The sequence below is a fragment of the Mesoplodon densirostris genome, chromosome 13 (assembly GCF_025265405.1).
Source record: "Mesoplodon densirostris isolate mMesDen1 chromosome 13, mMesDen1 primary haplotype, whole genome shotgun sequence".
NCBI classification, from domain to species: Eukaryota; Metazoa; Chordata; class Mammalia; order Artiodactyla; family Ziphiidae; genus Mesoplodon; species Mesoplodon densirostris.
In genome coordinates, this window is record NC_082673.1 from 9474905 (window position 1) to 9502588 (window position 27684).

The 27684-nt window shown below is 39.5% G+C and overlaps 1 protein-coding gene across 1 annotated transcript in view; it reads left to right on the forward strand.

Moving 5' to 3' along the window:
* Positions 1-25721, forward strand: part of NKAIN3 (sodium/potassium transporting ATPase interacting 3) — a 288607-nt gene extending 262886 nt beyond the window's left edge. The window contains exons 5-6 of the mRNA XM_060115709.1: positions 2066-2126; positions 25648-25721. Coding sequence (XP_059971692.1) covers positions 2066-2126; positions 25648-25721 — 135 coding nt within the window. The remainder of the gene's footprint in view (positions 1-2065; positions 2127-25647) is intronic.
* The last annotated feature ends 1963 nt before the right edge of the window (positions 25722-27684 follow it).

Genomic DNA, 27684 nt, shown 5'->3' on the forward strand with positions numbered 1-27684 from the left:
GATGGGATTTTTTTCAACCCCATCAAATTAACTCTACATATTGATGTATGAAAACAGTGTTTTAGCATTGAGTTCACCGAGTTTGCTCTCAAGGACCCTTCTCATCAATCCTCTGGCCTTTCTTCCAGTAAATGCCAATGAACCAACCAGTAAATGCCAATGGACCCAGCATATCAAATGGAATGAGCTAATGTTAGAAGACACCAAAATATGTTCCCTGTCAAAGAGGCTAATAATATGCTAATATACACTTTAGACATCATTGTCATCTCAAAAGGTATCAATGAAGACAAAATAATAATTTATTCTACTTCAAATCAGCATAAAGGTGTAAATAGATTTTTTGTAGAGATGTATAGTCTATTAGGAAAGTAGGAAAATAATATTCATTGTAGTATTGAGGTATCATGAAGGCCTTAGCTTTATACTAGAAAAGTTCTACAGCACTCAATCAAAACAGTTTGCTTATCTTTCACCTACTTAGATGGAAAAATAATGATTTGTGAGATTTAACTTAGCTGAGTTTGCTGTAGGGGAAAAATGATTGAACTATGTAAGCTATCAAGCATCTGTGGCCTAACTATTCAATAAGCAACGTCCAAGATAAACACTGCAGTATCTAAATGTTGGTCTGTAACAAAAGTAACAAAACTAGTTCAGACATTTTTCTATTGTAACATGATTCATCCATTCTTCTACTACCCTTCTCCTTGTAAAGTGAGTAGAAGAGACCCAAAGTATCCGCCATCCTAGTCACACTGCATACAGAGAAACTCTTGATTTGTTTGGCTGTCACTTGGTCTAGCTCTTTAGGGTTCAAAAGATATCTGATCTGCCTGTTTCTGTCACTAGGACTCATGTCAGCTGAACTCATTGCACTGCTCTTCAAGCAAAAGGGTCATCTTCAAAGTCAATTCTCCACAGTAGGTTATATAAATCTAATGAGGTACATAAAGGAATCCAAAGTAGAACACGTGTATTAAAAGGAATGAACAAGATAATCCATAGGAGCATAAGGAGAAAATATTACTCCTATTTCTTTCCTTCTATCTGTCTACCTATCTATTTTCTAAAATCCTAAGAAAACCCAGCCTTTAACAATATCTAACATGTGGCTTGACTCTGGTAGCCTCACCATGGCTACACGTTAGGACTTCATGTGTTACTAAAGTACTAGCAATATCCCATGAGGGAACAGGAACCCCCCTGTATGATGTGGCTGCAGAAGAACTCAAAGGAATATTGTTCTCTTGGGTAGGGTCCTGCTCCAGAATAGCACAGCCAGCTCTCTTCAGAAGGCCTTGCTCCTGGACTATGGGCGCACATACACATCCCTGCCCTTAAAACCAAGCAGGACTGTGAGGCCCCCTTGGGTACAAAAGCCTTTTCGTGTCCCTGTTTCCTAGTAGGAAAAAGGTTTCAGTCTCTTAAACATTCCCTGAGTTCCAAAGGACAGGTTCAAATAGTTACTAATCAGGAAAGGGACGGGATGCAGAAAAAAAGGGGGAGCAGTCAAGAAAGAAGAACAATATATCTGGTGTTTGTGGCTGGCAGTGTATAATTAACAAAACAATTTAGTATTCAAATAGAATTTACATTCTCAGAGCATTTTCCACAATTAAGTAAATGATTGGTATTTAATTTACAGTGAACATATTTTGATTCCCTTTGTGGTAATTAAACATTAAAATAGTTGTAGTAATAATGAGAGTAGCTACAAATTGCTCTACAAATAGTCAAAACTTAGAAATAGATGTTCTGAATAACCTGTGGTGATTTTGCAATATAAGAACTGTAAATCCCAAATCAAAATCTAAGTGAAATATCTGCAATTTTTTTCCCATTTCTGTGTACTACTTTAGAAAGCTATTAAACCTAAGTAGAAATGAAAAGGTTCTTTAAAATCATAGCTATTATTTTAAAACATTTAAATAGCATTTAAGATTTTTTTCTATTACAAATTCATAGACGATAATACTGTGTATTCTTTGTCTATTGGTTACATAGGCTTTTTAATTATGGACATCTGTCCTAGATTTTTAAGATATTTTTTTCTCCTTTGCAGTTGGTTGGTTTTGTGTATGCCTGTTATGTGATCAGTATTTTCATGGAAGAAGAGGACACCTGTAAGTATTATTCTACCTACCTGTGGGTTTATTTTATCTGAGATATAGCTTCCAAAACTAATCATTACAGGACCATGAAATCTTTTATATTTGGAATTTTAAATGATGAAAATCAGCATAGTAATCAAACATTTACAAACTATACTGCACACAAACAAGATGGCACTAAGTATTGAAACTCTCAATCCAAGTCATGTGGGAGGATGCTCAGAGACAGGGACACCTACAGATGGCTGTTGTTTCATTTTAGTAACTTTTCATCAGAGACCTAAACGTTTCTCAGAGTAGAAAATTGGGGTTGTTTTATCCATCACTAATTGTAAGTATGCTGGCTGCAGAATTTTGAAATCTGACTAATAGCAATAACATCAATACAATAACAGTCTACCAAGAACTACACATACATAAACTACATAAAATACTCTGAGAAAACTAAAAATGACAACCTTCAATGCAAGATGTAAAAAAAAAAAAAAAAAAGAGAGATGCTGAAAAAGAATTAATGGAATGATAAAAAGTTAAGTGGTCACATTTTAGCAGAACACACACACACACACAAAAAAAAGACATATTACCCAAAGTTATGTGGGTAGAGATTTAGCAACATAGGTTAACAAGTGGCATTTATGGAGCACCTGCTAATGTCTAAGGCACTTCTTGGCACCACTCCATTATGGGTTCATGTAATACCAAAGAAAATTTTAATTTAAAAAAATAAATTATTAGATAAACAGATCATACCCAACCATCCCAGGGATTTGGTTATACCACTACAGATACTCTCTGGGTTGCAAAGTTGACTCTTAAAAATATGAGGATAAGTGTCTAGCTAGCCATTACGACTTCTTTCTAGAACACAACTCCAAAAGGGTCTGATGAGTGCTTGCCACCAAATAGGTACAGTGCATGGTGTATGAACTGGAATCCAGTTAACAATGAGGATTTATTTAACCAACTGGAAGAAATATTAGACCTTGAGATTAAACTCATCAGGCAGTGAAAACACGCAAATGTACCACATCATCTCTTTTGTGCTTGCTTGGGGCTTTGTTTTGTTTTGTTTTGTTTTTTAATGCTAGATGAGCTGGAAAGTTTCTGACATTTCAAAAGTGCTGTTGTAATGACAATACTTTTGACTATGAGGTTAACTTCAAAAAGTACATTTTCAGGTGTTCCATTTAGTAGCTCCACAATTTGACAAAGTTAATGTACAGAAAATCAGCAGCATGCTTCCAACTCACAGCTAAGACAGCCTGACAGCCAAAAAACAACCGGTTGAGCAAGAAAAATTTTAACTGTAATTGAAAACGAAAAAAATGATTAGAATTGGTGCTGAATAAATTCTTCCCCCAAAATGATACACTGATTGATAAATCCCAGCTGAATACCTTATAAAGTACTTTTGAGTAGGTACCAAAATGATCCTGTTTCTTCTCCTCACCGAACTGATTAGAGGTTCTCAAATGATGCTAATGTTTCATCCCCATTTTATTGTGTGAGGACAGGTAGATTAATCAATAATCTTCTTTTATCTAGTAGAATAAATATATAAAGGGCTTTTCCTTGAAGCTTGTGACTTTAAGCAAAACTTGGAAATGCAAAATGTCATGCAAAATAAAAGGCTCATCCAAATTGGGTAAAAGATTTTTGACCTTCTATCAGCCTTTTTAAGAGAAATAATGTCAGTGTATATGGATCATATTGCTACTGGCAGATATTGTAGTTTTATTGATTTTAGAGTCTTTAACTAGCTTAAGTTTCTCTATAGAAACCTCTGAATCAGCTATTCTAATGCCCATCAAACCAGCATTGAAGCACCTGCTAGCAGCCTATTCTATTAATGGTTTAATTGTACTGTTTATTATTAAGGCCCTACATTAAGTTACCAAGAGACATCTGTATAAAGTAGTTATGTTACCATCAATTCAAATAATACTTAGAGGGCCTCCCTGGTGGCGCAAGTGGTTGAGAGTCCGCCTGCCGATGCAGGGGATACGGGTTCGTGCCCCGGTCTGGGAGGATCCCATATGCTGCGGAGCGGCTGGGCCCGTGAGCCATGGCCGCTGAGCCTGCGCGTCTGGAGCCTGCGCGTCCGGAGCCTGTGCTCTGCAACGGGGGAGGCCACAACAGTGAGAGGCCCGCATACCGCAAAAAAAAAATAATAATAATAATAATAATAATACTTAGAGCCAAAAGGGTCTTGGGTGCTCAAAACAAAGTAAACATGCCCTAGACCAGCCTGACATGATAATCGGCAGGGAGCAAGATGACAGTAGAAAGCAATCACAAATCTTTTAGTCTGATAGTTCTCAAGTGAGGGTAATTTTATATTTTTTATTGAAAGCAGTAGGAATCAGAGTGTAATTTTAATTAAATTGTTCTAGAGTCTTCAGAAGGCAGATGTGAGCAAAAAGAAATGTCTGAAACCAATTGCAATGATCTCATAGACTAGTACAATTTGTGCCAACACTTAGGTTTCGGGTGCAACAATGAACTGACCTTTCCAACCCACAGTCGAGAAGATGTGTTCTTTGAATTATGTTTCCAAAATTTAAACATAAAATAAGAAAATAATACTGGTAGCCTTCCAATTTATCTAAGTATGCTTCTGGAAAGCTTCTTCTGAAAGGTAACTGCAAGTAGATAATGTAATGTCACAGTATTTTGGCAGACAATATATCATTTATCATTTCGATTTCTATTCTAACTAATGAAAATCTCTGTCTTATTCAAAATGCAAAGTTAAGCCTTTCTTGGACTGAAAGCTGTCAGCCAGCCTTAAAAATTAATAACTACCTGCTTCTCTCCTCTGCACTGCTTAAGTGGTTCTATGGGCGTATAGATGGACATTTCTGATGGACATTTCTGAAGGGTAATAAATGCTTGAGGAAACATTTATTTCCAGCCACCCATCTTCTTAGTTACCTTTCAGCCTCTTTAGCAATTTCCTATAAAGACTATGATTTCAGGTCAAAGACAATGAAATAAAAAGCTCACAAAAGCAAGAGTACTGCTAGGTAGGGTCAATACTTTTCATCATTCATTCTAATGAAAAAGCCTATCTATATATATTTCATTTTTTATTTCCTTTTTTAAAATCTATCAATCTCTGTGAACACTTTTGTGGGACCAGGCTATTTGGAACCTGTAGTCGTAAAAACATGTCAACATAGAGAATGGACTTGAGGACACAGGGAGGGGGAAGGGTAAGGTGTGACAAAGCGAGAGAGTGGCATGGACATATATGTACTACCAAAGGTAAAATAGATAGCTAGTGGGAAGCAGCTGCATAGCACAGGGAGATCAGCTCAGTGCTTTGTGACCACCTAGAGGGGTGGGATAAGGAGGGTGGGAGGGAGACGCAGAGGGAGGGGATATGGGGGTATATGTATATGCATAGCTGATTCACTTTGTTATACAGCAGCACCTAACACACCATTGTAAAGCAGTTATACTCCAATAAAAATGTTAAAAAATGAAATAAAAAATAACCATTAAAAAAAAGTCAACATCTTGTGTGTGAGCCATCTACTGCTGAAATGAACTTGTGGGCTTGTTAGTGCCTTGTCAGATTTACTAAAAAGAACATTTTTAATTCAAGGAAGTGTAGAGGGGAGGCAAAAAATACTGAAAAATAGTATTAACCTGTATAAATGTTGCCAGGCTTTTTCAGAGGAGCTGTTGCTAGCACTACTTCTTCTGATATTAGGTTGCAAACTGTGAATGGGATGTCTGTCGGGCTCACAAAGGCCAGCCTGGGCTGTATATGTTGATTGGCAGGAGAAATGTACATCGAAAATCCTAAGCATTAGTTTTTGAAAAGGAAATGAACTCCTCAGATGTGGGTTCAACATTTTACATGGAAAAATCTCAAAATAGCTCTTTATACAACCATTTGACCCCTTGAGGCCCAGCCTCAAGACAGAAGAAAGAGCCCAGAGTCAGCAACAGAGACATCAATGGTTTAATGAATGGGGGATCTTACACGTCTGAAGCAGAAAGGGACCTGGAGCGACATCCCACTATCAGGTTGACTAATTGGTTACCAGGGCAAACAGCAGAAAAGCACTCCCCTCACCACCCCTTTGACAAACTAACATAGTGGAGACATTTTGATATAAAGATTAGAACAATTACTAACAGGGGTTGGGGGCAAGTACACCGGCATTTACTGATTAAGCTCTATGATTAAGAAGGAAGGTCAGTCGTGTGGGTAGGGTGTAGGTGAAGCAGGGACTGGTCCAGCAGGGGATGTACAGAGAGCAAGCGAACAGCCATCTTGGGTGGCCTGACCATACAAGGGTGGAGGGACAGGAGAAATTTGTGAGAGTCAAGGATGGAGAAATACATGAGACCCAGGTAAGGATGATCCCGTGGTCACAGTCAATATTTCAAAGGAGTCATAGTACTGGTCCAATAAGCCATGAAGAATCTACTGGTTCTCAGAGAGTATATATTTCTTTTGGTAACAATCTGGTGAGTTACAGCTCTCCTCACCACAGCTTAGATTTAGAGCCTGAAGCATGTCCCAATAACTCTGCCAAACAGCTACAAAATTACTACCTAACCTTCCTACTAGAATACAAAATCTCTGCAGTCAGAATCTTTATGTTCCCAGATATAACTCTAGATCCTAGAAAATGCCTTGCACATAGCATCTAATAAAAAAAAGTGATTGTTGAGGGAACTCCCTGGCTGTCCAGTGGTTAGGACTCAGTGCCTTCACTGCCAGGGGCCCTGATTCGATCCCCGGTTGGGGAACTAAGATCCTGCAAGCTGCACCTCGTGGCCAAAAATAAAATAATAAAAATATTTTTAAATGATAGTTAAGTTTATTTTATTAGTAAATTCTCTTGGCCCAGCAACTCATTTTTCAAAATGGATTTCAAAATTACAAGGTTCTCAAATTTGATGAAGTGTTAGGATTATGTTCAGAATTTAGTGAGATGCTTGGTACATTTACAATTTTTTTCTTTCAGTTTTATTGAGATATAATTGACATACAGTACTGTATAAGTTTAACATGTACAGCATAATGATTTGACTTACATAAATCATGAAATGATTACCAGAATAAGTTTAGTGAACATCCATCATTGCATGTAGAAACAAAAGAAAGAAAAAAAGTTTTCCTTGTGATGAGAACTCTTAGAATTTATTCTCTTAACTTTCATATAAAACATACAGCAGTGTTAATTATATTAATCATGTTGTTATTACACCCTTAGTATTTATTATATTTATCTTATAACTAGAAGTTTGTACCTTTCGACCACCTTCATCCAACTTACAAATATTTATGTTTAACAAATGGAGGTCCTGCATCTCTTTAGCATAATCAGATGGAGTTTTAGTAATTTTGAAGGTCAAGATATAGGGAGATGGGGACTTCCCTGGCAGTCCAGTGGTTATGACTTCGCCTTCCAATTCAGGGGGTGTGGGTTAGATCCCTGACTGGGAAGCTAGGATCCCACATGCCTCGGGGCCAAAAAGCCAAAACGTAAAACAGATGCAATATTGTAACAAATTCAATAAAGACTTTAAAAATGGTCCACATCAAAAAATCTTTAAAAAGAAAAACAGATATAGGGAGATGGAGTAAACCTCCACTATACCACATTAGAGCAAGAGCTTGAGTTTATGGACTGCTGGACAAGACATCAGGGAGGCAACAGAGACTTGGAAGATAGATGTGCCATAGAGTGAACTCAAATGCAAAATACGGCCAAGGGGACAGACGTACGGTCAAAAAGTTGGGTCCAACAGGGTGGAGACCTAAGCCAGCCCCACACATGGGAAGGTCAGGCCGCACAGAATAGGGTTCTAACTATAGTGCTCTGGTTCAGAGAGGATTCCAGTCCTTGGGCAGGTTAGCAAGACAGTCTGTCTCCATAACGACTGTGTTAATTAAGTCCATGGTAGGCATCCTTTCACGATGTATACATATATCAAATCACCATGTTGTAAACTTTAAGTATATTACAGTTTTGTCAATTATACCTCATCAAAGCTGAAAAGAAGACAGTATCTCTCAAGAAGAATGTCATAAACACCAAAGTACCCAAACCAGTGACTCAAGAGGGGCACTTTCCATGGAGACTAGAGAAGCCGTTTTACTAGAACAAGCTCCAAAGTCAGCTAACCTCATGGTGAAGTGGAACCCAGATGGTCATGTCTCTCCAACCCAAAACCCCTATATTTCAACCTAATTAGGGACTATCCACAGCCATATTTTCTTCCCTCCTCACTTCCTCATCTCCAGCTACATCTGTTTTCCTACAGTCACCAAGCCCGTTCCTCCCTCTGTTGACTCACTAACTTATATACATCCTTCCGATCTCAGCTTAACTGTCTCTCCCCAATTTAGCCACTTCCCTCTCACCCTCCCCAGGCTAGTTGAGGGCACCCAGGATATACTCTTATATGGTTTCATTGCACACTGCATTTTCCTTGGAAACATTTAACACAACTGTAATTTTTAAAAGTCATGATATCCCCAGGGCCTCGCCCATTTCCTGACATAATGGGCACTCTGTACAATAGATAATGAGTGAGTATTGAATGAAGAACTGTGCAAGCAAATGGACTCGGAAGGTTGGTTAGCAGTTCCATTGGCAGAGGTGGGGGAGAATTCTTCCGTTTCTATTCTCTGTCTCCATTTATATGAATGACCATTCTTCAAACAAGCTAGAACCTTGGGCACATTCCTTGACTCTTCCTCACCTCCCACATCTATTCAGTCACCAGATGAGACACGGTCACCTCCCTTCAAGTACGTGTTCTTCAACATTCTTCCCCAGGACACCCTCTTCCCTAGGCCTCAGTAGACCCTCTGAACCTGGGCTCAATTTATTTTTTAATTAACTGTGTTCCCCACATGCTTGTAGAGCATAGGGATCATACCCTGCCCACCCTGGGATCCAAGGACCTGGTTCAGTTTCTGGAACATCATAAGAAATCAGTAAATATTTGTCATACAAATAAGATGTGAAATTCTGTGCAAATATGTACAAAACACATAGCAAGGAAAATGCCCTCATGTCATTACATTATCTCTCATATCTCTGTCCTCACACCTTATGAAAATTTAAATTTCCCATTCCTTGCACTATAGAAAAAAAATCTGACTAATTTGCAATAAGGTATAAATGGTTTGTACACTTATATTTCCTGGAAGTTTTCATTGGCTACTAATTGCGGCCTGTTTTGACAGAAAGTTGGCACCAACAAGCAGAGAACACCGACACCCCAGAGGGGGTTTAATTTTCTGTGTTCCCACTTGAAACTGTATGTTAGAAATTATTTAAATGAAGGTGGTCGTCACTCTGCCAATATCTAGGTCTGCGCCCATTAACAAATGGAATCACCCCTTGGGGGATCCCCAAGGCACTCAGCTCGAACACCACAGCCCTGTAGATGGTGCCCAGAGCTGGGGGTTATCTCAAGGTACCATCAAGTGCATCACATTTCCTTCATTCATTTACAAATGGTAAATATAGGCAGCTATTCAGAACATCTCGATCTCTCTGATCCAGATTAGCAGCCCAGGGATTATGAAGCATCAGCCTCACCCCTTAAAGCAAGCACTCTACACAGATGCCTGTTAGCTTGAAGGAGACATAATCTCACCTCCCTCCATCCCTGGTCAGACAGGTCGGAGCTGTCAGGTTCTCTTGGTTACCAACAGCCCCAAGCTGTGTGGCATGCCCTTTGCTCAAGAAGGAGCTTCCGTGGTGGCACAGTGGTTGAGAGTCTGCCTGCTAATGCAGGGGACACGGGGTCGAGCCCTGGTCTGGGAGGATCCCACATGCCGCGGAGCAACTAGGCCCGTGAGCCACAACGACTGAGCCTGTGTGTCTGGAGCTTGTGCTCCACAACAAGAGAGGCCGCAACAGTGAGAGGCCCGTGCACTGCGATGAAGAGTGGCCCCTGCTTGTCACAACTAGAAAAAGCCCTCGCACAGAAACGAAGACCCAACACAGCCAAAAATACAAATAAATAAATAAAAAGAAGGCTCAACATTAAAAAAAAAAATCACATCCTCACGGCACCCTAAATGCAGTGACAAAAAAATAATGGGCTGTGAGGATTTTATGTGGAGCCTGGGCAATGGTTTTATTGTGGGTTATTAGTGGGAACATTTAGGAGCCCAAGCGAGATAGCAGCTAACAGCGTTCCGACAGGGTCCGTGTGTTTCCATTTTAATTCTAAATTCAATATCCCTATTGCAACGCCCGCCACACACACACTTCTCAATCCTCACACTGAGCTGTTCTGCTCGCCCCACTAGGGGTAGGCTGAGCCCTCGTCTCTCCAGCCGGCCCTGAGCTGCAGAGAAGAACGTGCTGCACCAACTGGCCTTGAGGCAGCCCCATGAGGTCACACGTGTGCACGTGCGCCGGCCACCTCTCCCCCCTCCTCTCACCCATTCTGAGTCTGTGCCTTCTCTGGGTCCCTTAAAACTGCAGTATGAGTGCTCCCTACCCCGAGCCTTTGGAGTCCTTACTCTCACTTTAGCAATGAGGACATGAAGCCCAGAGAGGTGACGTGATCCTTGCACCCTTGTCCTCCTCTGTTCTGCCCGCCCAGCGCTGAGACTCTCCCGCTAAGACTTTACAGCAAAGAAAAGGAAAGCCAGTAGGCATGGGTGCCCACAAGCTCCTAGGGTCTCTCTCCCATCGGAACTGTCCGTATTTATCCATGATGTTCTCCTTCCTGACAGAAGAGGAGGCCTTCACTCTGTCCCCGGGCTTCTGTGGCTTTTCTGTCCATCCTTCCCATGTATTCAGGGGCCTGCTTCATTAATGATTCTCTTTCTGCCGCCCTAACTTTTTCTCTTTTTCCCTTCTCTCTTCCAGATTCTTCCTCTCATTGGAACTTTTTCCTCAGTTTATGAATAAAGCCACAGAAGTTTAAAAACAAAACAAAAGAAATTACCCTGTTTCCCCACCCGGTATACACTGAGCTTCCCTGTCTCTCACACTTCTTCCCTCCACATCTAGACTTTTCTACAAAATAGTCCAGACTGACAGTGTAACTTTCTCACCTCCTATCCACTGTCAGGCCGCGGCTGTTGGGCTTCTGTTGTTGGGCTTTCTGTCCTATATTATCACTGAAAGTGCTCTCTCGAAGGCCAGCCATGACCTCCTAATTGTCAAGTTCACTTAGATCTTAACGGGCTTCGTTGTAATGGGTGACTTAGGTCACTGTTGACTACTCCCTTCTGGCTTCCAAGCAACCCCATCTCTTGAGTTTTCCCAGGCAATCCCATCTCTTGAACAGCACTTATTGTTTAAAAATATATATTTATTTATTTGGTTGCAGGAGGTCTTAGTTGCGGCACGTGGGCTCCTTAGTTGTGGCATGCCAACTCTTAGCTGTGGCATGCATGTGGGATCTAGTTCCCTGACCAGGGATCGAATCTGGGCCCCCTGTATTGGGAACGTGGGGCTTAACCACTGCGACAACAGTGAAGTCCCAAAGAGCACTTATTTTACCAATTAAAAATTTTTTGTATTATCCTCATGCAAATTAAGCAGATTTCTGATGCAAACATAGGTAACACATATTGAAGTACTGACCCTGGCTGCTTTTGGAGTGATGTTTTATCATTAAGTCCTTAAAATGTTAACTTGCCATCCCCAGTATATAGCTTATACTCTCACTGTTACACTAAAGCATTTTAAGTAAGATCAGACAATGAAACAGAGGCATTTTAAAGTAAGACCAAACAATGAAATAGATGTTCATCCCTCTTAGATAGCAAAATGGCACACAATATTCTCAAGAGCTATACTCTTGGACCAAATATGTAATGGAAGTCAGATTTTATAATTCCTTTGAAGAAATGTCATGCAAGTAACCAACACTAAGAGGCATATATAGAACACTCATCTTCGTGTGCTTTATTTTTTTTAAAGATCTATTTATTATTATTATTTTTTTAATTCAGTTTTGACTGCATCAGGTCTTGGTTGCGGCACGTGGGATCTTCATCGAGGCATGCAGCCTCTTCATTTTGGTGCACGGGCTTCTCTCTAGTTGTGGCGTGCAGGTCTTCTCTTCTCTAGTTGTGGCGCTAGGGCTCCAGGGCACGTGGACTCTGTAGTTTGCAGCACATGGGCTCTAGTTGAGGCGCGCGAACTCAGTAGTTGTGGCGCATGGGCTTAGTTGCCCCGCGGCATGTGGGATCTTAGTTCCCTGACCAGGGATCGAACCTGCATTCCCTTGCATTGGAAGGCGGATTCTTTACCACTGGACCACTAGGGAAGTCCCTTCGTGTGTTTTATACTAAGCATTTTAGTGACTAAAAAAGAATAATTTCATGTTCTTTCTGGGAGCAATATTTGAAACTGGTCTAAGTGAGGTATTTGGGAGTACCAATAACTTGGATGCCAACATGAAGATAAAGTAGGAGAGAAGTAAAAGCATTTATCTCTCCTTCTAAGGTGTATGAGGCACAAAGTAAATTAATTCTAAATTTTATACCTAACTAGCCTTTCAGTTTTGTCCACATTTTTCCTCAGAGGAGGAAACAGGAGCTCGCGCTCTCTCACTCACTTGCTCTCTTTTTTCTCTCCTCTCTCTTTGATTATAAGAACAAAAAGTCCAGATTAGTGTTAATGGTGTACTCAGAGAACAGCTTTCTTTGCTACATACAGTTCAGTCAACTGCAAAGCTTGAATGTAAAATGCTTGTGTCAGAGATTGGCCAGGTCTTTGCCATTTGTGTGTTCTTTTTCCAACACACAGCTGGGCTGCATCTTCCAGGCTCCCTGCAGTTAGGTGTCCCATGACATTGAACTCCAGATCATGGAATGTGAGCAGAAGGGACATGCCCATTTCCAGGCCTAGTGCCCACGTCACTTCCACATGTGGTTCTCCATGCTCTTCCTGTTTCTGCCTGTTGGATACAGACCAACATAGAAGCTTTTTAAGCCACATGTTTAAAATGATGGAGCCACAATGTTGAAATAAATATTGAAATTTATTTCTCCAACAAATAAGCATCTCAAGCAATTTGAGTTTGCTATATGTTAAGGGATTTTCAGCTGGGAAGCAGGACCTCAATTCCAAGGGGATTCTCACTTTCCACGAATGGATTTTCAGAGCTTTTTGAAATAGTTGGTGGAGTAAAAGGAGATCTCATTCCATACCCTTCAAATGTGATTAATTCAGCCGCCCACAGCATCAGGACTCAGATGACGTTAGATTTGAGTAGACACAAGACTTTACTCCGATTAAGAGTCTCTTTCTGGTTGGTTTTATACTCACTAACCCTTTAAAACATTTTAATGTCTTCCCACATGACTCATATGCTTTGTTGACATTACACTGACTTCTTTCAACCATAGCTCCTGACGGAATTCTGTGTTCTTTCTATATTCTAGGTAGGTTGCCAATTCTTGTAGATATTTAAATGCTTGATTGGATTCAGCATTTCTCCCAAATCTCTTCTTGTCTGAGGTCATTAACCTGTCCATATCCAAAAGTATAGTCCAGTTCCAGCATGTTAGTGATTAATTTTAGGGCTTTAAACATGTTTAAATAGCTAATCCTGTATTGATTTGATTCATTCATTCAAGAAACAGTTATTGAAAGACTTCTGTGTATTAGACCCACAAGGATACAGAAATGAATAAGACTTGGTCCCTTTCCCAGGAGATCTTACATTCTAATAAGTGAGCAAGGCATATAAATAATTATGGATGAGTAAAGTGCAGATAATGGTCTATATAAAGTGAATCAGAAGCACACAAAAAAATAAGCAGAGGCTAACTGTGTGTCAGGGCACCAAGCATGGCTGCTCAGAGCATGAGAACATGGTCTTATATGAAGAATATTACATCATGAGGAAGGGAACAAAGGAAATGCATTTTAAATACTGGCAAAAGTATGTCAAAAAAGCTTGGGAAAACCATGGGATACTCAGGAAGTGATGAGTAGTGGGGTATGTTCAGTTCACTAAGTGAACAGCGGGGTCAATCTTTGAGGGACCTTGGATTCTGTCTTAACACCAGTGAGTCCCAACCTATTTTATATCTTGGCACTTATAGAGAAAGTTAACATTTATAAGGCACTCTGTGATAAATAAATTACTTTTTCCAAGCAATAAAAGACCACCCCAAAGGGCTAGCTACCCCAAGGCTTGCTCAGCAAGTGTGTACGTGCACACCCACACCCTACTCAGGCCTCTCCAGCTGGGATACTCTGCTAGATGACATGCAATCAATGAGTGGATTTAATCTTGGGAAGAATACAATCAGATTCAATTTCCTTTGAACAGTAATTCATAGAAAGGGAAAAGAATTTATAAAATGATCTCAGAAAAAATGGCATTTTGGGGATGGAGTCTGCCCTAGAAATGGGAAAACCAAAAGTAATAATAGAGGCTATTTTTAAAAAAGAAAAAAGAATATTCAAAGGGGAAATTTTCAAAATTGTAGAAGCAGACAGTAAAAATGAATTATACAGAGACTTAAAAGTCAACAAGTATTTGTCACTTGATTTATTGAGCAAAGTAGAACATTAGCTAGATTTAAATGAGAATGATAAAAATATATTGGGAAAAAATTGGATAACTGAGAAAAAATGTATTACATAAGGGAAAAATTATATCTGTTTAGACAGATTCTTAGAACTGTTTTTAGTCCTTACCTTTTTAAGCAATATTTTTCCTCTCAGCCATTCTATTCTGCTTTATTGACCCCAAAGAGATTTTAGAAATTCATTATGCCATTATTTAAATATTATCTACTCTTAGAAAATTTTAAAGTGGGAAGAAACTGTCAGCACTGATTATGGGAACATCTGCTTCCAGAGATCTGGACCCATGAGAGAAACAAAAGCTGGAAATTCAGCCAAATAAAAATGAAAAGGGAGCTCCAAAAATAGAAAAGGGAGGTGTTTTCAGAATTTTTAAAAATCTTGTTTTCTCTAGAATAAAATGTTCCTCTGAATGAGCCCAGCAGTAGTGACACAAAGCCACCAGTGATTCTGAGCAGACAGTAATAGAAAAATTACAAAAACTTTGAAAGAGACTTCAGGAAAGCCAAATTGTAGTTGAGAAGAGTAAACAGCCATTCCACCAAATTAGTGATGAAGATTAAGCAAAGGGTTAAGAGTATGTCTACAATAGGAAAATAGCACAATTTGTGTCACTTTAAAAAAGCTGAGTAACTTTAAAGGGAATAGAAAATGCCCTAGATCACCTTCCTGAGCATGATAACTGTGTTTTAAAGATGAAAACACAAATAAGAAAGAAAAAAAAAGAGAACCTAGCTCCTTTCTTTCTGAATATGAGAAAATCAAAACTAAAAAGTGTATGTGTGGGGCTTCCCTGGTGGCGCAGTGGTTGAGAGACCGCCTGCCGATGCAGGGGACATGGGTTCGTGCCCCCGTCTGGGAAGATCCCACATGCCGCGGAGCAGCTGGGCCCCTGAGCCATGGCCACTGAGCCTGCGCATCCGGAGCCTGTGCTCCACAACAGGAGAGGCCACAACAGTGAGAGGCCCGCATACCGCAAAAAAAAAAAAAAAATGTGTATGTGTGTATTGAGGAAGTAGGATGCTAGGAGCTGGTATGTCAGAGGCATCTTTATAGAGGTGATACAACTCTAGCGACTAAGAGTGAGGAAAGAAGCCATGGTGGCAGATGCTTTCTTATCAAAGGACCCTGTAAGGACACTATAACCAGGTTCCCCCTTGCAAGAATCAAAGACAAAATACTAGAGACGGTCCATGGGATTCTTACAGAATAACTAGAATAAGTGCATCCCTGCATCTAAAGGAATAACACTGAAAGCATTAGGAAAAATCACTCTGTGCACTTTGCATAAAAGGGATATATTACCTACAAAGAATCCCATGGAGTGACTTGAAATACCAAGAAAAAAAGAGAGAGATCTTCCCTCAGTATTTGTGCTACTGTGGGGGGAAAGGACTAGAGAATAAAAACAATGGCAGTTAAAAGCTTTATAAAAAAATGGTGATCAAGTGTGTCACGTGTGCAGACTTCCCTGGTGACGCAGTGGTTAAGAATCCACCTGCCAGTGCAGGGGACACGGGTTCAAGCCCTGGTCAGGGAAGATCCCACATGCCACGGAGTAACTAAGCCCGTGCGCCACAACTACTGAGCCTGTGCTCTAGAGCCCGTGAGCCACAACTACTGAGCCCCCGAGCCACAACTACTAAGCCCGCGCACCTAGAGCCAGTGCTCCGCAACAAGAGAAGCCACTGCAATGAGAAGCCCACGCAACGCAAGGAAGAGTAGCCCCCGCTCGCTGCAACTAGAGAAAGCCCGCGCGCGGCAACAAAGACCCAATGCAGCCAAAAAAAAAAAAAAAAAAAGGTGTTCCGTGTACACTCAGGCGGGTCACGGGTGCACTGGACGGGTTATATAGGCTGGACACGTGCTCAGGGAGTGCCCAGCACCACCCCTGGACAGAGGGAGAGCCACAATCCCACGTGACACTGAACTCTGAAAATTCTGCCTCCCTTGAGCTTTACTTTCTTCCTTGCCGTGTCCTTATACGGTGAAGCTTAATTTTCCAGAATAAAAAACACTCAGAGAAGGTGAAACCTCAGCCTTCAAAACGTGATGGACTAATCAATCCTCCCTCCTCCAGACTAGCTACTCTTTCCAAATATGAGAAAATCAGACTAGAAGCAAGCTCAATACAAGTTCCCCAAGGACAGATGCTCTTCTGGGGAAGGGGGGAATAGAATGCTGGAATTCTCACAAACCATTGTTATCCTAAGATAAACAAAGGTTTTGAAATTTTGGAAATCAGTAGTTGATGGGAATGTGTCATCGGAATAAGATAAATGTGTGAATAAATCAATAGCAGCCTGTAGTCTGCTGCACGCACTCCAAGGCTTTTACCTCACCTAGGGCGTCCACACCCTGGCAGGCAGTCATTGTATTCATTGTACAGACGAGTACACTGAGAGTTTTCCCAGCTCACAGCCTGCAAGAAGTGGAACTAATATTTGATCCAGATATTTCAGGGACCAAAATCCGTATGCTTTCAAGCACCCAGCTGTGCCGACAAGGATAGCAATGAAATTCTTCATAAATAGGTAAAGAAAGATAAATTGTGCACTCACTAGGTTAAAACTAAAGCATTCATATTTAAATATTGAGTAAGAATATAAATTACTTGCATGATGTAAGAAAAATAACGGGCTAGCACAGTAAAATTTAATTGGATGTGGAGAGGCATATGTAACACACCCAGCGATCTTGCTCCAAGTCAAATGTCTTGTTAGCAAGTACTCAATATGTGAAGATTGTCATGAGAATAACAGAATTTTAGGATGCGATTCAAATACTAGACAACTGTGAAAACAATGCCCCTCCCCCCAAAAAACTGTTGACCTTTAATAGCTGTTCTGTATGGCTATACGATGAAATTCTAATCAATAATCTGTCATGATTAAAGTCTGGTTCAATAAAATGTAACAGAATATGATCTGGCAAATGTTGTGGGTATGATCTTTAAGAAGCAAAAATGTACCTTCCCTTATTTTCCCAAAACGAGATTTAGCATTTCTTCTCATGGTGGTCACTTCCAGGAAACCTCAGCCACTTCACTGATTTCTCAGCCACAGCAGGTATCAGCACAGGGAAGGCTGTCCTCCTCCCAAGACTGATTCTGAGGTGAAGGTGGATGTGCTGATACGGCTGTCAGGGGCAGGGCTCGGCAGCCCTGTCTTTTCCCATCTTTCCTGCCAGCATCCACTGAGCTGTGCAAGGGTCCTATCATGGTCTCAGTTGTCAAACATGTCTTGATCTTGGCTGTCCTCACTCCGTGGACAAGTCCAGAGGGGCCTGGGCCCTAGATCACCTTCCTGAGCATGATAACTGTTGTTCACATCAGTCTTCCACGTCTCACACTAATGTCTCGTGTAGCCAACCCTGACTCAGACCCATAGAGAGAGGGGAAGTCAGGAAACAATGCAATTCCAGCTTAGATACGTTGACCCATCACAAAATCACTACAATATTTAATAATAAAACGGAGGCATTACTCTTGAACTTATCCCACATAATCTCGATGTCATAGCAATTTAATATCCTTAATTATTCATTTTAAAGGTACCTAAACAAGCATTAATTAATAGTTGAAGTTTTAAATTGTTCCATTTTCTGTTGACCTTGTACTTCTGTTCCTCTTCACCCATAAACTTCTGTCCTAATGTTATATATTTGTTTCTAAAAGGTTTTTTTTAGTGTACCCTTACATTTCTGCAATGAAAAATCGTTTATAGATTGAAATTTCATTCTCAGTGGTGCCTTTGAGTGTACAAAACTTCTTAGTTTGTGTATTCCAGTTATCAATCTTAAATCTTAATTAGGAAATTTCATGGTTTGTTCTTCAAGATTATTAACTAATCTTCAGTCTTTGCCTTTTTACATACATTTTAGAATCAGCATTTTGATTAAACTGCTGAAATTTTTTTACTGAGATTTCTTTAAATCCATAGATTAACTGATCCACAAATTAACTGGTGTCTTTACAATATTGAGTCTCACAATCCATGAATGTTTTATATTCTTCCATTTGTTTAAGACATCTTTAATTTCCGTCAAGATATTTTCTTGTATTCAGGGCAGAGAACTTGCAAATTTTTTAGATTTATTCCCATGAATAAAAATTTAATATTTTCCTTTGACCAGATTTTAAGTGTTAAGGTTCTTCTTTAGATGCAATTGCAATAATTGCAATTATTGTCTACCAATGTGACTGAGCAAACATAAATGTATTACAGATATTGATGAACAAGTCTTAAACATAAAATGAAATATTCATTGGAAGGGTACCTCTTAATAAAATGGACAGAGTTGTTTTGTTTCAATTAGTTTTGCTGGAATGCAATAGGTTACCACAGGTACTTTCACAGAAAAAAAACTGAGAATGGAAGGAAATTGATTACAGCAATGTCACTCAATTGTTTTAATTCCTTCTTTCCCCAAATAGTTTTGAGGACTTATCTTGTACCAGGCACTGTTCTAGGTGCTGGGGATATAGAACTGAACAAAATCAGCCAAAATCAGACAAAAATTCTTGTCTCATAAAACTTAAATTGTAGTGAAGGGGTCAGACATCAAATAAGATTTTTTTAACGTAAAATGTATAATACAGCATGGTAAAGAGCAATAAATACAAAAGAAAAAAAATAAAGGAGGAAAAGAGATAGGACAAATGGGAAGGAATGAAATTATAGATAAAGTAGCTGAAATATATGTCAAAAAGTACAATACATACTGATCCATTATCAAAAATTGTTTTTAAAGTACTACAACTGATAAATTGGTTATGTTCTCCTTCAATTATTTTGGAAGCAAAAATTGGAAACCACCTACCTTGTCATTAGTAGCCATTACTTTGTCATCCATCACAAGAAATTAAAATTGTCATTTTGTTTAGTGCACTAGGGGCTTTTACATGAGTACTTCAAAAAGATAATGCCTATTCAGATGGTTGAGATGGATGCCTTTCAGTAAAGTGGAAAGAAGACAATTGTGGAAGAGGATGAGAGAACCCAGGACCAGAATAGCCACAGGTACCTTCTCAGGACACATAAATTTTGGAATAAGGCTCTTGGAATTGGCCACCTTAAATTACACTTACCCACACACCATTTGGGGAGTCCTTACATCCGCCCAGGATGAGGAGGAGCTTGGACTCCCAGACAGACCGAGGGTTGCTTCCAGACCCTCCAGACTCTCCCAGTGATGGCTCTCAGTGTTTTCCAGACCAAACTGCCATCAGGTCATTGAGCTATATCCGTTTTTATGAGCTACATCAGTACTTATGCCTGAGGGGGACTAGATGAAGTGAGAAGAGTCCATTTTGCATGGCTGTTACCAGGCAGGAAGAGGTAAACATGTTGGAAAACTCTGATCCAGACAAGGCAGCCTCTGGGACTGCGGACTCTGCTCTTCCGGCTGGGGCTGACATCTCCCTGAGCATCTCATTGGTCCCACGTCCTTCCCTTCTGCAGTTTCCTGTGCTTTCTGCAAGGTGGAGGAGATTTGAAACAATAATGAGCATCCATAAGCGTTGCCCTTGGGGTGTCGTCTGCCTCTTTAACGGCTCTTACGGCTCCTAAAGTTATTTGGGGCAGGTGGCAGCATAGCCTCAAGCAGCTCCTCTGGGCATCAGCAGCGTTTCACGTTCCCCGGGCCCAGCAGACCCATCAGGGCACCCCTCGGTGTGATGTGAGCAGCCCGACCGTGGCCTGCAGTTTGGCACACGGGTCATGCCCTCTGAAAGCTCAGATTCTTCAGACAGGAGATAGCAGCAAGTCAGTGATGCTGTGGACTAGCTCATTCCCTAGTAACGCAGGCAGAGTTCAGTTGCCAGCTACCTCGGAAATAACGGGTCTCTCCTAAAAGCCCTCATTATCTGTGGGGTGCTGCAAAATCCTCCCTGAGGTCCTTTAAGGGCCCCTCTTTGTGAACTCAGTTGATGTCGAGCCTCTACCCCAGCTTTTCTCTTATGAACGCATATCACAGAACAAGTAAATCACAACATAACGGTCCCCATATTGGAGTTCTTTAAAAGTCCTGAGCAGCGCTTCCTTAAGACATTATTGTTGGCAACCTACACAATAAATGCTTATTAGAATAGTCTCATTACCACCTTGCAGGAACCGTGATAGAGCAGGAAGTAGGTTAAGAATAAATATGTTATTGGTCCTCATCTTCCCAAATCTTTTCATTTCTCTGAGCTAAATGCAATGGTACAGTATCTCTGCGTTTCCCAATTCAGAGACAAGGCTGCATGCAACAAAGCTGGATCAGAAACAAGAGGCCTGCCCTCTGGTTCATTCTTTAGTGAATATACAATAGTTAAACCTGGGACATAAATGATAGGTTGAGTTCCTCACTGGAAATGGCCTGTGTTGCTTTCGGTGTCAATCAGGTTTGCAATGTCTGAGTGAGGCACTGCGTCAGTAGCACTGAGTTATCTGTTGGAAACTTGACTGATGACCGAAAGTCTCCTGTAGTCAAACAGAAAACTTGCAGTGGGTTGTGCATCTCTTACAAGTGGTAACAAGTCTGTATTTGGACAGTAAGATGATGCTGTAAATCGAGAGTACCTTTGCAATTCCTCCAGGTCGGAGAGAACCCTTGACAGGTTTTTGCAGTGGTGAGAGCGAGTAACCACAAAGATATTCCATTCCAAGTAACATCATTTCTTCCAAGTGGAAGTTGGCACAGGAAATACGTTTGAAAGGACTGCAAACAATGGGGTTTCCTGGCTGCAGTCTCTCCCTGAGGGATCTTTTATTGTAACACCTCAGTTTCCGAGAACAGGTGAAGGGGGCAATGCTCTGCATAACTGGCTTTTCTGCACCGTTGATGCCAGGTGTTAATTGTGCTAAGTTTGTTGTTCTACATTTTAAGACTTTAATAACCGGAGTATATTGAATTCAACTCAATTATCCTGCAGGTCACCCACCAAGCTGTGCCCGCCCCCTCCTTCTGTCTTCCCCGCCTCTTCCAAGGCACTCTTCTGGCAAAGACCCTTATGTGGTGTTCTCACTGTAATGACTGCAGAATCCGTGGGTGCTTCCTTTCTAAACCTCCTTTTCTAATACTTCTGAAAACCCATCCATGCCTCTTCTGCTACTTCCCAGGTTTCATTGAAATTCATCTCCTTATTTCTACTGGAGAAACTCCTTAAATTCAGCATCTTCTCACATCTTTCTCATTACAGTGACTTTTAGAATGCACAGTTGCTTCACTTTCTTAACAATGTGATATAACTACCTTTCTGCAAACGTAAAAGCTGAAGGTCTTTCCTACTGAGTTGTTTTCAAGTATTTTGTTAAGTCATCTTAAAAAAAAAAAACAAAAAAAACTTCATTTTTTAAAGCATCATTTTAAAAACACTTTCAGAGTCTATAAACTTGCCCTTCATTTGCATTTCAATTTACCTCTTTACTTCAACTATCTTCCTACTCTGGTGTGTGCATAAAAAACTATTTTTCTAATATGGAAACATCAGGCTTCTCTTGTCAAGAGGCCACATTGCTGTGTTTCATCCATAAAGGATTCTTGATGTTTTCACTTTCTTAATTACCTACTTTTCAATGATTCCGCCTTAATAGTTACTCTTTCGGTAGTCTTGTCTAGTTCCCAAAATTTACATATATACACACACACACACCCACATTAGGGTAAATAAACTACAATACTTTTTCCACCTTTTGGATATTATGAATAATGCTGTTATAAACATTTGTATACAAATTTTTGTGTGGACGTATGTTTCCATTTCTCTCTGGTATATAGCTAGGAGTGGAACTACTGGGTCATATGGTAACTAGATTTACCCTTTTAAGAACTGCCTAACTGTCTTCCAAAGTGGTTGCACCATTTTACCTTTCCACCAGCAGTGCATGGTGTCCAATTTCTCCACATCCTTACCAACATTTGTTATTATCTGATTTTTTTTATTATAGCTATTTTAGTGGGTATAAAGTAGTATCTCACTGTGGTTTTGGTTTGCATTTCTCTGAGAATATTTTTGTAATGAGGTTGATGTTGAAAATGAACAAACAAACAAATAGAAACCACTTCAGGATGACAGAATACATTTTCTCTCTTTGCTGCTCTTCATCAGTCAGAGGTAGAGTTATTTCAGCCTTTAAAGAACTGCTTTGTAAATTAATCTAAGTTCCCTACAATGACTGTGAGCACTTCATAAATGACTCTTATACATTTTAGCTGCCCTGCATTCAAGATCAGTTAAAGAATTTAAATCAAATTATTAAATCAAGTTATTAAATCAAACAAAGCACCCCCAAATCATCTTTTGAAGCTTTTAGTAAATGGCAATAAATGAAAGCTTATAAAAAAGGAAAACACTGAAATTTATGCTCACAAAAGCAAGCAAACTGGACAAATTAGTGTTTAAAGGTTATACAAAATTTAGTTTTCAATTTTATAATTTCCTTCTGAAATTTCTTAACCTGAGAAAAGACTCTTTTGGCAGAGCTCCTGTGTTTTATTCAACAAATTTATATTCTGCACCAAAATGAAAAGAAGTTGATTTGTGAGAAGCTCTACAAAGAATCATAAACAGATACAATTTAAGTATTGTGTCCTGTAACATTTTTGGCAAGGAAAGATGTGCTGAGTGGATGTAAAATAACAGTGCTGGGGAGGTATTTGGGCTAAACTATATTGCACTTGTCCTCTCTTTAGCAAACTTGCTTGGCATTTAGCAGCACCTATACGGAAGATATTTCCACAGTTAAAATAGTTAATGCTACATAGGAAATTATTAGGTCAACTAAAAAATTGGCATATTGTTGTTTGCTTAGATAAAAATATTGTATCAGTATTAAATTTCCTGAAGTTGAAAACACTACTGTGTAAATGTAAGAGAATATTATTATTTAGAGGAAATGCTCACTGAAATATTTGGGAGTGAAGGGCTTTATGCAAATAACTTACTCTTGAATCATTCAGAAAAATGTTATGTATATATATTATTTGTGTGTGTATGTGTGAATACATGTCGATCTAGATGTATATGGAAGAGAAACAGCAAACAATAAAGCAAATAGAGTAAAAAATATATACTGTGATTTACAGTCAATTAAGATATCAACAATTTCAAATTTACTAATCATAAAAAGAAATTTTGAATAAGATTGTAAATAAATTTATGAAAATAATAAAACCATATTGAAAAAACTATATATTATGTATATATTTTCCCCCAAAATATCAGTGGTTTGGTATATTAGAGACAGAAATGGGCTAAGGAGCAGATTCATGGCAGTACATGAATATATATCAAAAATAATCATTCTGTTAATGTTCCATTTTAACATTCACACGATAATTGTAAAGAAGCTTTCTTTTTATTTTGCTTTAATGAATACAGGTATTCATTTTAAATCTTTATTTTTATAAATAATTTTATTTTCAATTGAATAATTTTATTCACAAATGTATATATTTATACTTTTGTTTATTTTAACACCCCTTTAACTTCCAAAAGTGCCCTATAAATTATAGGATCATTCAACTTTTAGTCAATGATCTTAATTGATCAAGTGATCTTTCTTCTAAATTCCCACCCATTGGTCAACAAGGTAAGGGAGTTGATATTTGATTAAATATCTAATCTAATAAAAACTTAATCCAGTCTGACTAAATGGCCCCTTTAGGCACTGCTCATTCTCTCTGGGAAAATCTTTTTAGTGTCTCACATTGACTCCCCTCTCACTGCTTCTCTCCTTGAGGTTGTATCCAGGTAACCTATGTGACTTGGTAGGGAAAGGATGGGCCTCAGGCTCCTCTGGTCTCCAGGGGTATTACCTGGAAATGGTCCCTTGTCACCTGGTTGTTTTGAGCCCCAGAGGACTCCAAAGCTCATGTGTACACAGTGATCTGGTGAGGCTTCACCTCACCTCCTTCAGTGGAGATGGAAGGATAGAGCAAGTCAGAGTAGGTCAAGACTCAACTAGAACTTCTAGGCTAATTCATCTCTCTCTAAATCACAGTTCACTAGTATGCCTGTCTTGATTGGAGGATATAATATAATATTCACATGCTGTGTACCTAAACACACAGACACAGAGTTCAGTGTTCCTATATGCCCACATACCTGTTAATGTTAGAGTGCTGTAGTATAACCAGAGCTTGGTATGACCTAATTAATATTTTTAATGGACTATGACAAAAAAAAAACAGCAGGAGAAATGAACTAAGATTAGCTGTAGACATTAGGTTTGGAAAAGAAAGATTGAGGCTTTGATCAAAACAGAAAGAAATTAGAAAGAATATTACCAAAAATAGTGAGTCTATACAGACTGTGAGGCAAGTACCACACCGCCAGAGAGAGGTCGAAACCTCCTCTGCAAAATGCAGGTGCTTAGGGACTTCCCCAGCGGCCCCGTGGTTGACTCTGCGCTCCTAATGCTGGTGGCATGGATTTGATCCCTGGTTGGAAAACTAAGAGCCCGCATGGCATGGCCAAAAAAGGAAAGAAAATTAGGGGACCCAACAAAATGCAGGTGCTTATTTGTCAGGAACGGCTTGAGGACAGAAGGCAAGGACATAGATTTTGTGACTTCTCAAAGGTCTTTCTAATGATGCAATAAATATTCTTAAGGAAAAAAATGGATTCTGGCAACAAGAAGAAAAGGTATATCTTTTGATATATAGGGGGAAAGGGCATATCTGTATGCCTAAGGACAAACACATTATTTAAAATCTAATGTTATTTAATGTTACTTCATTTTTCACTAAAGCCAGTAACAACTGTGATTTTTCAGTCACTAAGACCCCAAGTTCTATGTGTGTTTCTTAAAATTTCCCCATTTTTTGACCACTGATAATATTTTGAACAGTCTTTATCTTAAATACACATTCTTCCATTTTTGTGATAGGCAGATATTTTTGTTAATATTATTTTTATGTGTTCTTTTTAAATCACCTAGTATTATATGAGTTTGCACATTTATTCATATTGGGCTATGTTGTATTTTCAGTTGATTTCATAGGTGGACTTGATGCACACTCCTACTACCAGGATCATGTTGAGTTAAAGCCTGTTCATCTGTAAGTAAAGGTGTGATGAGATGGAAAATATTAATCCTTCTAACTTGGCCAAAACTAACCAAACCTGAAATAATTTGGACCTACCACTACTAATCATTGGTTTAATTTTCCACTCATATTTGAAACACACCTTTCACATGTAACCCAACATTATCATTATTATTGTTCATTCCAAAAAGGATTTGATGTCGGTACCATGGTTTATGTTTCTAGAGTGATAGTTTTATTTTATTTTTCTTATCAGTAGTTGATTGCCAAATTGAAGGGAAAAAAAGATGATTTAGTCTACAAAAGAGAAACTTAATATGTGTCTTGGGGGCAACAGAGCAGAGGGAAAAGGGAAGAAAGACTAGGTTGGGATCCAGGCTCTATCTGTGTGGTCCCAGGGACCTCCCTTGAAGTCTCTGAGACTTGGTTCTGTCACCTGGGCTATAGTTTCATAGGTGGAGGAGGGAGGATGGATTCAATGGGATAAGGTATGTAGAGCATCTGTAAAGTTGCCCATGACTGTGCCTAGTACTCAAATATTTGACTAACCAGAAGGAAGTCAACAACTACAACAAAAACACCTCAAACTGGACAGATTTCAGTTGAGTATAAGGAAGGAATCATGGTCACTTGATTGATAAAATACTAGAAAACAAGAAAATAGATACCATGACTCCATTCCTAGAAAACTCTAAGTAGCAAATAGACAACTATATAAGTAATAAATATCATGTGCACTTTGTATGTATTATCTCACTTCATCCTCATGAAACTACTGTAATGTACTAATTAGTAGTCCATTCTATACATAAGGAACCTGAGGCTCATAGATGATAGACAACCTTCCCAAAGTCTCTCAAGTAGTCAGTGATGGAGCTGGGATCTTTCCCTCAACATGACATTGTGGACCTGCTCAGATGACCTTCCAATTCTTTTGGCCCAGTGGTCTGTAATTTCATGGAGACAGAGGAAATTTGGACAACAGTCACTGGTGTAAGAAACACGCATGAAAGTCTTCATCAGCTGCCTCTTTGCCACAGTGGTTCCTGCCCAAATCTGCACCCCCTTCCCCAGCTTCTTTGGGGATGGAAGCCCTGAGAAACCTGCACTGGCTCCTCCACCTCCCCATGTGGAATTAACTTGATTCCAGCAGAATGAGCTGAAGGAAACATAGTTCACAGGCTACACAAATCAGCACTGTGCCTGTCACATGAGAGATGTTTAAACATTGGTTTCTTAAAGCCAACCTAATCTGGAAAAACATTCACCCTATATAACGTTCCAGGACCAAGCAGCCGTCACCTCATTACTCATGCTACTGAGTGCTCATAAATGATCGACTCCAGAAGTGGGTATTTGTGGATGTGGGGAACTTGGCAGGGATTGTGACAATAACAAAGATGATCAGAGCAACTGGAAGTGAGAAAAGAACTGAAACAATGCCTAGCAGTGACTTAGAGAGTCTTCTATATATTTGTTTTGTGAAAAGAGGATGATGAATGATGTCTTTCATCTCCACTGTGAAAAATATAACTCAGCAGAGAAATTGCAATATGAAAGATGTTGGTCAGATGTCAGAAAGATCTTACTATTAGGGGAGGTTATTTAAAAATGGCAATTGATTACTGATGGTAATGGAATCTCCTTTCTTGAATGACACTCGTGTATCCATGTGCCTGAAAAGGGTGCCCTGTGGCATGGCCCAGAGGCAAGTGACTTCTGTCTCTGTTTCCTAAAGTCCCTTCAATCTGTGAATCCAGAACACATGAAACGTCCTGGTAAGTTTACCTAAAAGGCTTTGATCAACTCCACTCCCTCCTCAAAGGGCTTTCTTTCTTTTTTTTTTTTTTGAAGTATAGTTAATTTACAATGTTGTATCAATCTCTGCTGTACAGCAAAGGGACTCAGTTATACCCATATATGCATTCTTTTTTAATATTCTTTTCCATTATGGTTTATCACAGGATATTGAATATAGT